This window comes from Podarcis liolepis (assembly GCF_965112155.1).
Source record: "Podarcis liolepis genome assembly, chromosome: 6".
Classification (NCBI taxonomy): domain Eukaryota; kingdom Metazoa; phylum Chordata; class Lepidosauria; order Squamata; family Lacertidae; genus Podarcis; species Podarcis liolepis.
Genome location: NC_139559.1, coordinates 97,723,584 through 97,735,705, shown reverse-complemented (window position 1 = coordinate 97,735,705; position 12,122 = coordinate 97,723,584). Strand labels below are relative to the sequence as shown.

Below are 12,122 nucleotides of genomic sequence, written 5' to 3'. Positions count from 1 at the left end.
GTGTCTGAATTTCACCACTCCGGAAGAAAAGTGAAGATTCACATGACTAAATGCTCTTTCATACAAAAGAATTCCTTCTACATAGGAAAATAACAGACGGTAAAGAAGCATCCAGTCATGGGATTCTCCGCATCTGCAGGCTGAATTGGTGCAACTCTTTCGCCCCACAATATATTTACCACCCCCTCAGTGAGAACTAAGATGCTGTGGTTTAAAGTGGTCTTTATATAAAATAGCAACTGAGACACAACATGAGAGTCAGTTCATAGAATCATAGAATCCTAGAGTTGGAAGAGACCACAAGGGCCATCGAGTCCAACCCCCTGCCAAGCAGGAAACACCATCAGAGCACTTCTGACATATGGTTGTCAAGCCTCTGCTTAAAGACCTCCAAAGTAGGAGACTCCACCACACTCCTTGGCAGCAAATTCCACTGTCAAACAGCTCTTACTGTCAGGAGGTTCTTCCTAATGTTTAGGTGGAATCTTCTTTCTTGTAGTTTGGATCCATTGCTCCGTGTCCGCTTCTCTGGAGCAGCAGAAAACAACCTTTCGCCCTCCTCTATGTGACATCCTTTTATATATTTGAACATGGCTATCATATCACCCCTTAACCTCCTCTTCTCCAGGCTAAACATGCCCAGCTCCCTTAGCCGTTCCTCATAAGGCATCGTTTCCAGGCCTTTGACCATTTTGGTTGCCCTCCTCTGGACACGTTCCAGTTTGTCAGTGTCCTTCCTGAACTGTGGTGCCCAGAACTGGACACAGTACTCCAGGTGAGGTCTGATCAGAGCAGAATACAGTGGCACTATTACTTCCCTTGATCTAGATGCTATACTCCTATTGATGCAGCCCAGAATTGCATTGGCTTTTTTAGCTGCCGCGTCACACTGTTGGCTCATGTCAAGTTTGTGGTCAACCAAGACTCCTAGATCCTTTTCACATGTACTGCTCTCAAGCCAGGTGTCACCCATCTTGTATTTGTGCCTCTCATTATTTTTGCCCAAGTGCAATACTTTACATTTCTCCCTGTTAAAGTTCATCTTGTTTGTTTTGGCCCAGTTCTCTAATCTGTCAAGGTCGTTTTGAAGTGTGATCCTGTCCTCTGGGGTGTTAGCCACCCCTCCCAGTTTGGTGTCATCTGCAAATTTGATCAGGATGCCCTTGAGTCCATCATCCAAGTCGTTGATAAAGATGTTGAATAAGACCGGGCCCAAGACAGAACCCTGTGGCACCCCACTAGTCACTCTTCTCCAGGATGAAGAGGAACCATTGATGAGCACCCTTTGGGTTCGGTCAGTCAGCCAGTTACAAATCCACTGAGTGGTAGCATAGTCAAGACCACATTTTACCAGCTTCTTTACAAGATATCATGGGGCACCTTGTCGAATGCCTTGCTGAAATCAAGGTAGGCTACATCCACTGCATTCCCTTCATCTACCAGGCTTGTAATTCTGTCAAAAAACGAGATCAGGTTAGTCTGACATGACTTATTTTTCAGAAATCCATGCTGACTGTTGGTGATCACAGCATTCCTTTCTAGGTGCTCACAGACTGTTTGCTTAATGATCTGCTCCAGAATCTTCCCTGGTATTGATGTCAGACTGACTGGGCGGTAATTATTTGGGTCCTCTCTTTTCCCCTTTTTGAAAATAGGGACAACATTTGCCCTCCTCCAGTCTGCCGGGACTTCGCCTGTTAATTTAGATATGACACAGAATTTAACAAAGCAAGCTTTGCTATGGTTTAGCCTGACAGCTAAATTTACAAAATGTGGTTTGTGATTGGCTGGCAAATCAGAAAGCTGGTTTTGAGCTGGCATTGCAAACCATGATTTTCTTATTTATGGCTTGGTGTGATGTCTGAATGGACTAATGCTGAACAGATTAATCTGTGATTAGTGCACTGCAAACCATCGTTTAGAATGCTATCTGTGAACTTAGTCAATTTCTTCATCTTTTGTAAATACCCACCTCCCTTAAACAGAAGGAGGACAAAGACCAGTGTTCTTTCTTGGTATTCGTTTAGATTCAGTTATCATTACTTTTGCCTTAGGCATAAGCTTTGAAGCCAAAGTCCCCCCTCCCCCCACCAAATAACCACCCAGAGAGCATTTGCGTTCCACCAGCAAGTGGGGGAAGAGCTGCAGCAGATATTGATGTGGGGAGGGGGAGTCTAGTTTCTCTGTCCTGTACTAGTCCACCCCTGAAAGTCACTCGCTCCAAACACTGCTTTTCCCTAGCAGAAGTAGCCTTTGAGATTAAGTTGCAAACGTCTTCTTCACACACACCCCCCCAAAGCTCCTAAGGAGGGAGAGAATCTCTGGTCCAGTCAGGGTGGAAGAATGAGGAGAAGTTTTCCCGTTCTCACTTGCTGCCTTCCCAGTAAGAACTGTCTCACCCGTGCCAGTAATTATATGCATAGCCTGTTGGCATCTGTCTGTCTCAAGAGACAATGGAGTATGCCTCTGGGGGTGAAATCATACCACTGTGTTACCAGCCCTGGTGACCTCCCTGGGGCATAAGCCTGGGCAGTGTGTCTAGAGGTCCTGGGCCACCCAGATGACAAGACCCCCCCCCATGTGGTCCAAAGGAAAGCAGAGCAATACGTTTGGCACCAACTTGGCTGCAGGAGTTGCCAGAAGGAGGCATACAAGGCGCCATCCAACTGACTTGGGGACTCCATTCCAGATTTGTGTAGGGTTTACTCCTTAGCCTTTTCTTCTCCCCAAAATATCCCGCAAAGCAGCAGAGGTCAGAGTTTTCTTTCTCCTAGATGGATGGAGTTCTTCCCAGGTGGATGAGCCTCACCTGCTCCTCACCTCCCTCTACACAGCACATGCAGAAACCGCCTTCTTGACGGTTAGACCCATTGGTCTCACCCTCCCAATCCACCGGAGCCTGTCTTTGCATGCAGGGGCGTCCCTGACTCACTGAGGGTTTGAGACCCATCAGCTACTCTCATAAGGGGTGTCACCTCTGGTGGGATACATGTCAGGCTCTTTCTGGGGTAGTTTATCCACCTGTAGTCTCCAGCCCGCACTCAGCTCTCACCTGTGGCTCCTTGCCGCGCTCAGCATGCAGCAGCGCTCACACTCCAGGAATACATAGCTATATGTTCCATAATTAAGGAAACATCTAGTTTGGCTCTCAATAACCTGTGTAATGTCGACACTTGTCTCAGTCACACACCACAGTTTTCAGTGTATGCCTAAAAAGGCAATGCCCTACTTGGGTTTAAGGTTTAAGAAGCCGTACCACGTCTTCCTGTCCTCTGAGTCATTTTGAGACATGCTGAGATGATTTGTTTTTTAAAAATAAAATGTGGAGGAACACACACCCAGAATTCCTTGCAGCATGCTATTTGAGCCTGAGCTACTGGGAAAGCAGGGAATGACCCACTTCTGCGGTAATGGGAGGGCTCCCACGCAAGCTAACTTCAGGCGTGGCTAGATGGGGCATTGAGGGAGCCTGGGAAAGCAAAGGAGGCTGTTGACGGGCACATGGGCTGAGGCTCTGCCTGGGGGGCAGGGGGTGCTGATTAAATTCCAGGTGCTGCTGAGTGAGCGTTGAAGGGTATGAGATCAGCTCTACTTGGCTTGGCAGCCTTGGCAGACCCAGGATCCGGCTGATGTGTTGGAACCTCTCAGGTGCTCGGAATGCAAGTGTCGTGCCTGAACCTGATCGTATGTGTTGGCAGCCAAGCTGAGGATTAGCAAGAGCAGCTGTGGAGAGCAGCGCTTGGTGTTTCAGAGACTAGCAAAAGCACTGTAACACCCACAATAATTCTGCACACTTTGTAGGTGACGGAGATGTGATTCTTAAGTATATGGTTCTCCGTAGTATTCGTTACAAAGAGGTTGGCTATGAAAATTTCCCTCTGCTTTCTTCTGGGCTTGTTGGTACTCTGCATACAAACATGGAGGGGGGAGAGCAATCTAAATCCTGTGCTTGGAAAACAGAAATTCAGTACTGAAAATAAACCGCATTAATAAAATGTTGGTAGATTTGTTTATTTTGCTACTCCTCCTCAAAATTCACCTAACGCCTTAGGGCACAGCTACACTGCCAACCTGTACTGGTTTATACTTGTTCATGTATCTTGGCTTCTCCCAAATAACTCTGGGAAACGTAGTTTGGCCCGCCTGCAGCTCCGCCTTTCCTGGTACATTAACAGCCAGCCCAGGGAAGAGCTTGGGGAAGGAAATCCTTCAGCTACAGGTTAAACACTTTGCTTTCTAATGGTTGCTTCTCTCTGGGTTTGCTGCTGTTTTGTTCCTGGGGTCCAGATGTTATTATAGAGGGTCCTGAGTGTAGGAAGAGAGATACATTCAAGTCCGTGAATTCTCCGAGATGGAATATCCAGAGTGCCTGGGAGTCTCTCCTAGGGGAGCCACATTTTCCTTGTTACAGAGTTGGTCATGGGGCTCACTCTCCTTTCTCAGATAAGTCCTGTCAGTGGAAGAAACTGGGAAACAAGTTGCTTGTCATAGAACCAGGGAGGCTTTTGATATGGGATTGAGGGAACACCTTCCCTGTTGTTTCAGCATGATAATCTTTTTAAATACAGTATAAATATAAAATTCATGTTCTGTTTTAACCCAGATTGATTAGTTCATATAGATTACAGTATTTTAAAACGTAGCCCTGCTGCAACAGCTATGGAGAATGACCCCCTCGGTCCACTGGCGCACTTTTCAGAGTACCAGAGTAGGCCGCAGACCCCTCTCCTGGTGGCACATCTGCTTCTGGTTTTTCCTCACCAGCCACTTTCTCTTTCTGTTTCCAGGCCAAGACACTTTAAAGACTAGCCTATGTTCTGGAACAGAGTCCCCTTTGCAGGATGCAATGCCAACACTGCTTTTGGACATCAACTTGCTATTTTTATTTTTAAATTTTATGACAGGCTGTTATTGTAAAATATGGTATAGACATTTTTATAATAAACAAAATGTATAGGAAGAGATGGGAAGAGGGATTTGTTCTCTGGACAATGCTTCTTTGCTGATCTTTTTAATGACTCTAACCTTGAGTTATGAGTTGTTTGTTTTGCTTATGCATATGCTGTGAAGTGGGATTAATAATATTACTAATAAGAGTGACAAGAGTTTCTTGGTTTCATATTAGTTCCTCATCTGTGTTTCTTTCCTTCCATCACCAATATTCTTGCTGTTTTAGCTCCCGTTTCATATTGGCTGAAAGGGAGTTCAATTGCTGGTGTTAAACTGAAAAGGCAATGGAGTAGAGTGAGAGAAATGAAGACCAAGAGAAGGCATGGCAGTGCCTTAAGCCCAACCTACTCCATTTGAAATAATCACAGGGCGCAGTTCTTATAGAATTGGAAAGGGATCCTGAGGGCCATCTAGTCCAACCCCCTGCAAGACAGGAATCTCAGCCAAAGCATTCACATTAACTAAAGCATCTTGTTGAACTCTACCACTGCAGTGGTTTGCTTTTTAAAACCCAAATATAGAAAACTAGCATGCTAAGGAAGCTGGCCTGTCAACATTGGAACTAATGGACCAGCCAGTTTTCTGTGATGAGGGAATCAGGCTAATGTTGCATGACTAGTCACTGCTGCTTGCGTAGCTTGGATCTGAGCTTACCAACAGGGCGGCCTTTAAATGTATATCGTCAAGTAAAAATGGCGAGCCAATTTCTGGCACTGCCAAACGGGTTGTTGTTCTTGAATGGTGCTAACTATTCTCTTTGCTTTCAGCCTGCCATTGCAATGGGAAATCCAGGCAGTGCATGTTCGACATGGAGCTGCTCAGACAAACAGGAAATGGATACCGGTGCCTCAACTGTGCCGAAAACACAGAGGGAAATAATTGTGAGCGGTGTAAGGAGGGCTTCTACCGCCAGGAACCTCGAGGACGTTGTGTATCCTGCAGCTGCAACCCCAAAGGTATGCAGGGACTGAGGGGCAGGTGGGAAAGCCCCTCACCCCCAATCTTAGGGGACTGCAGTGTCTGTTGAGGTTCGACTGCTGCATATCTCTGTCTACACTCAACCCAAATAAGCCAGTTGTCACAAATGTTCTGGCACCCTTAAAGCCACTCACTATGTGGAGAATTGGGGTTCCAGTGCATACCCTGAGTTGGGTTCCTCTGAATGAGGTCAGGGAGAGGAGAAGCCAAAAGCAGCTGTTCTCCTGAACACAACCAAGGGGCACTTCCAGACTGTTACTATTTTCAGGTGGGAAATCCAGCTTGCACAATCATAGTTGGCTGAGAAGTCTTGTGCAACAAAGTGTTTGCCTGAAAGATTGGACTTTCTGCAATAAGGAAAGTGAAGGTGGAATCCACTGGGAAATGTGGAGTGACTCTTGCTTTGCCATAACATCATCTAACCACCCTGCAAATAAGTGAAGATGAATGCTCAATACATTACCTGTTTGGAAGCATGCCAGGTCTGTAGGACTCCAAAAACCTCTTTTTGTTATTGTGGAATGGGGACCCGGAGGTACGCCTCAAGGCCTCAGTGAGGTTTATAATGCTAACCACAATGCACTTCTATCCTATTGTTGTTTTTAATTAGATACCACGTTCTGATGTGTTTTCCCAATATCAGCTTCAATCTGAATGTGAAGCAAAACAAAACAACCTAGCTGTGTTCTAAGCCGGTGATGCGTACAGAGCCCACGTAGCTTGAATTTTTTGGGTTATTTGGGCCAGAAGGAAAAATAGGCAGCATCAGTCTCCCTTTTGGCAAAGTTTACTATGTAGTCACTTTGTGTACTGATTGTTCCTGTGGAGCAGAAATAGCACTTTGGTCAGCTGTGAGGCAAAAATGGGGCCAGTGATGTACATCTGCTAAAGTGTTACATCTAGAGATTTGCATAATATAATGTGCTGATCCCAGCACAGGTTTAGCATATCTTAGAAATATGAATTTCTTCTATCTAAAGAACAAAGCTCTGCCTCTCCTCCATTCCAGCCTAGCTGTTTTCCTAGAGGGAATCATTAGCACATCCTTTCTCCTCAGCTGCTTTAGAACAAAGAGCTAGTAATACACCCAAAATGGAGACCTGTAATACAATTATTTCTCATGTGATCTAAGTTAAATACCTCTTGACAGAGCCAGCGGAGATACAGCCCTACTTAAACCATTGGCTATTAGGCTCCCTGCACTCCAATGTTTAGCTCAGAGGAATTGAGCTTTTAGCAGTACACATCCAGACATATACGGAGTTATTTGACATTTCAACGTACAATTAAACAATTATACTTAACAGGTTTTGTCTGTGCAAATGGAAGATTGCTGCTTTGTGCTTCCCCTTATTTGAGCTGTATGAACTTTAGGACAGCTTTGCTAGGTCCTTTTCCCTTCTGGAAGAAAGCAATGGAGACTTAGGGCCAAAGTAATTGTGATGCTGATCATGCCACTTGCAGGCATGTCAGTTGATTTTTATCAAGACCAGAGCATGCAGGGACATTTAGTCCTTTCCTCTCCTCCTGTGGTCCTGACAAAGGTAGTCTGGTCCTGCTATTACCTCTGGGAAAGAAGCCATCATTGGCACCAGTGGATACTTCCCTCCAGGGGCTCATAGTTAGTGTGTGTGTGTGTGTGTGTGTGTGTGTGTGTGTGTGCTCGTGTGACAAAAAGAGAGAGAGAGAGTTGCAGGGAGTGATTTTCATCAGACCTGAAGCAAAGGAGGAAAGTGTTACCCATCTCCTCCCCACATACCAGTCCCAACAAAAATCCCCAACAAAAATTTATTAATTTTGTTCTAAAAACTGATGTGATTACAAGTTTAGCATCATTTCTAGTTTGGGCCTTGCTTCGCCTTTGTAATAATCAGTTTATTTACAAATTTATGGATTGGGTAGGTATTTTGGGGGCAGAGGAACAAACTGCTTCTCTTGAAGAACCTCCAAGCAATAGAGTCTACCACTTCAAACCTGAACCATTGCCACTTTTCTGGCAATATTCCACAAAACCAGTTTTCAGCCTATCTCATACTGCAGAAGAGCATCATATTTGTACATGCCAAAGCAACTTTTTAGACGAAGTGTGCCTGAGTAGTTCAGCAATGTACCGTCATGACAAACCAAGCAGGAGAGGAACTTTGCACAATGGAACTGAATGACTACTGCAGCAACTCTCCTTGAGTTTCCTTGGAATAGCTATAAACCTGATGAGAGAATCATAAATATTGACCCCATTGCTGTCTCTACTACTCCTTCTTCACAGGTTCTTTCAGTGTACAGTGTGATAACCAGGGACGGTGCCACTGCAAACCTGGTGTGACAGGTGATAAATGTGACCGATGCCAGCACAATTTCCATTCCTTCTCAGAATCTGGCTGCAGAGCTGCTGGGCAAATACAGTAAGTGCTGTCGGGTCGGTGGAGCTGTTTGTTGCTGGCTAATGTGTTCCAATGAGGAGTGCGGAGCTTCATTTGAAAATGATCCTTTGATTTTCTCAGGAATTGTGATTGTGATCCAGCTGGCAGCACGGGCCAGTGTGTTTCAGGACGTTGCATCTGCAAGGCAGCTGTTGAAGGAGAGCGATGTAGCAGGTGCGTGCACAAAGATTGCGTGGCTAAATGTTTTCATGGTGCTCAGAGTTGTCATGATCAAGGAATCCACTTGGTAGCTCAAGTTGCTCTTTCACTTAGCATACAAACCCAACAGAAATGTAGCTTTCTCTCTGACTCAGAAATGGAGGCTATGTGGATTGAGTTCAGCGTGCAAGCATGGAATGTGGAATCTAGTGCCAGTGTTTTGGATACTGAGAACTTCAGTTTCCGCTGAGAAAGCAATGTGTCTTTTGTAATATTTGGAAATGTAGGTCTGTGGTGTCTGGTTGGCCAGAACAGAAGCCAGGAAGGGGGCTTTCAGTCAATGCACAGCTATACAACTTTCAGCCTTCATCCTTGCACTCCCCCATCCTCCTGCCTCTTCTGCCCACTTAACCCCAATCTCCATTCCATTCGTATTATTCCTTCCATTTCATTCTTGCCTTTTGCTGTGTGGTGGTTCAAACTTTTTATTTATTTATTTTTGCATGTGTATGAGTTGCTTTGGCGTGTGTGGGGTGTTAAGGGAGCGGCAGTACCTCTGGTGGAGGATACGTCACACTCCTTCTGGGATACTTGGTCCCCCTGTGATTCCCAGCCTGCACTCACCTCTCACCTGTGGCTTCTGGAAGCTATCAGCATGCGTCAGGAACAACTTTGACTGACCAGCTAAACCAGGTGAGGGTAGGTTTGGTCCTGCTCATACCAAAACCACAGGCACTAGACACGCTGACCAGAGGGGAAAGCAAACCCAATCTGAGCCTATTACATAGCCAGTTCAGTGCATGATGGGCTAGTAAAACAGGCTGACTTTGCAATGTGGGCACTGCTATGTCATTAGTTGTGGTAGTGATGATGACTGGAATTTTCTGTTCTAATCTGGATAGCAGCATAGCATACCCTCCAACATTTCTTTGATGAAAATAGGGACGTCCCATTCCATAATAATAATTTTAATATTTATACCCCACACATCTTACAGGATTGCCCCAGCCATTCTGGGCAGCTTTCAATATATATAAAACATTAAATGTTAAAAAAAAGTCCCTATACAGGATTGCCTTTATGAAGCTTGGGGGGTCGGATAATTCCATACCCTCCAACATTTCTGCAATGAAAACAGGGACGTTCTAAGGGAAAGCAGGACATTCCAGGATCAAATCAGAAACTAAGACAGCTTCTCTAAATCAGGGACGTCCCTGGAAAATTGGGACACTTGAAGGGTCTGGCATAGTGGTACCCCACAATGGGCCACTGACAAATAATTAATGGAAAGTAAAAAAGCGTAACACTTTTATTTCTGATTCGATGGCAGCCCTGACTCACATCACTGTTTGAGTCCATGCTGAGGCCAAAATGGCATGTGCACAAGTTGCACTGAGCTCAGCACATCACAGATCCACACCTTACATTAAAAAGCACATCCAGCCCACATTTAAATCTCATGACACCCCACAAAGAATCCTGTGAACTGCAGTTTGTTGCTGAGAATTATAGCTCTGTGTGGGAAACTACAGTTCCTCGGATGCGTTTGGGGAAGTAATGTACTTTAACAGTGTGGGTGGCGCTGTGGTCTAAACCACTGAGCCTCTTGGGCTTGCTGATCAGAAGGTCGGTTCAAATCCCTGTGACGGGGTGAGCTCCCATTGCTCAGTCCCAGCCCACCTAGCAGTTTGAAAGCACGTCAAAGTGCAAGTAGATAAATAGGTACCGCTGCGATGGGAAGGTAAAGGCGTTTCCGTGTGCTCTGATTTCTGTCATGATGTTCGGTTGCACCAGAAGTGGTTTAGTCATACTGGCCACATGACCCAGAAAACTGTCTGTGGACAAACGCCAGCTCCCTCAGCCTGAAAGCAAGATGAGCGCCACAACCCCATAGTCGCCTTTGACTGGATTTAACCAACCAGGGGTCCTTAACCTTTTTTACTCTCACTGTGTGTTTGATGTGCTTTAAATGAATAGTGTGTATCTCCTCTCAAATCCACATTTTCACCAGATTATAGCACAGGCTAGAATCCTTTTTCTGTACCTTCTGGAGCAGTTACCTCGGTGCCTTTGTGTGTGTGGTGAGTGCCAGTCATTCTGTCATGAAGTCATCACTTGAACAAGAATGGTAGCACAGGATTTGTAGTAATGGCTGACATCAGAGCCATCAAGTTTTTATTGGCTGGAGGATGCAGCTATCCTGTCACAGCAGATAAAGCAGAGGTATCCGGATTGGAAATTCAGTATGTCAGCTTTCTGTGTGTGAATATGAATGCACAAGAGAATAATTGTGTGGTGTGTTCATTTATCTCTTGCACAGTTGCAAGCAGGGCTATTACAACCTAGATGCCGGAAACCCAGAGGGCTGTTCTCGGTGCTTCTGTCATGGGCACTCAACAGCATGTTCCAGCGCAGAAAATTATAGCATCCATAAAATCACCTCCACCTTCGAGCAAGGTAAAAAACTTCACTAGGGTTGCCTTTTCTCTATTTCGTGATCAATACACTTGGTGTTGCACTGAACTTTCAATTTTACATTTTCTATTGATGCAGGGAAACATTAGCTGCCTCCATTACCAGACTGAAGTTTGTTTGCTGGTGATGAGGTTTGCCAAACGGAGAAGCAAAGCAATAGGACTAAACAATCGCTTTATTTCTTAAAATCAGCAGCATAATATTATGTCAGTTACATGATCTGGGAAGACTTGGGTGATAGTTATGCAAAATACCTAAGAAAGTGGTTCCACTTATATTCTTTCTGAACCAGCAAAGCAGCTGGGAAATGGCAAAGGAGCTGAATCAGTGATGAAGTCATAATGTAAAGGAAGAAGACAAATGGATCTGAGTCTTTGTGTGGAATGCAAAAATACTTAGCACTGGCCTTGGGTCAAAATTGCTAACTTTGCAGTTTATACAATCAGAAAGTTTAGAATAGCTTTTCTAGGATCAGAAGAGTTTTAAGGAGATGCAACTGGAATGACAGAAACATTACTTAGCATGGTGGGTGCACAGCTTTCTCTTGTCCTCCCATGACCATCTTTGGTCAAACAGGTGGTGGAGGTTTCTGATGCAGTATAGAAACATGTTGGCACAGATGATAATCAGTGTTTGCGCATAATGGACAATGCTGGCTCTGGCCCACTACCTTCATCTCTCTAGAAAACTGTTGTGTTTCTCCGGCTCTGGAATGCACATTGCAGCTGTAGAGTGCGTGCCAGAAATGCCCCACCCCCAAAGTATTGCAGATAGAAAAGGAGCATATTGGGGAGGAGGCTAGGTTGATTCTCCACCCCCACCCCAACATGCTAGTTTTCTAGGTGTGGGGGAAGTTTCTTTTCATGGGTCAATATTCAAGTGCTCAGCACTCTCACCAGCATCTTGAAGTACTTGCTACAGCCCAGAAAGCTTTACTGCCTGATTCTATTTACTGTTAAAATGGGTCCTGTGACCTCTTGTGATACAGTGCTTTCCTAAGCATATGACATCACTAGTCTGTCATGAGCTTGGAGACATGGCATATCCTTCCTTTGGACTGTGTAATATGAAAAGAGCTGTTTGTTGCTTCTTTCCTCCAATCACATTTCCTGAATCGTTGGGTATGGTTGGATTTCCAGC

At 45.1% G+C, this 12,122-nt stretch overlaps 1 protein-coding gene across 1 annotated transcript in view; it reads left to right on the top strand.

The window, feature by feature from the left end:
* Positions 1-12,122, top strand: part of LAMC2 (laminin subunit gamma 2) — a 44,155-nt gene that overhangs the window by 5,575 nt on the left and 26,458 nt on the right. Inside the window, exons 2-5 of the mRNA XM_083507057.1 lie at positions 5,718-5,906; positions 8,195-8,330; positions 8,430-8,522; positions 10,828-10,964. Of these exons, the coding sequence (XP_083363183.1) occupies positions 5,718-5,906; positions 8,195-8,330; positions 8,430-8,522; positions 10,828-10,964 (555 nt within the window). The remainder of the gene's footprint in view (positions 1-5,717; positions 5,907-8,194; positions 8,331-8,429; positions 8,523-10,827; positions 10,965-12,122) is intronic.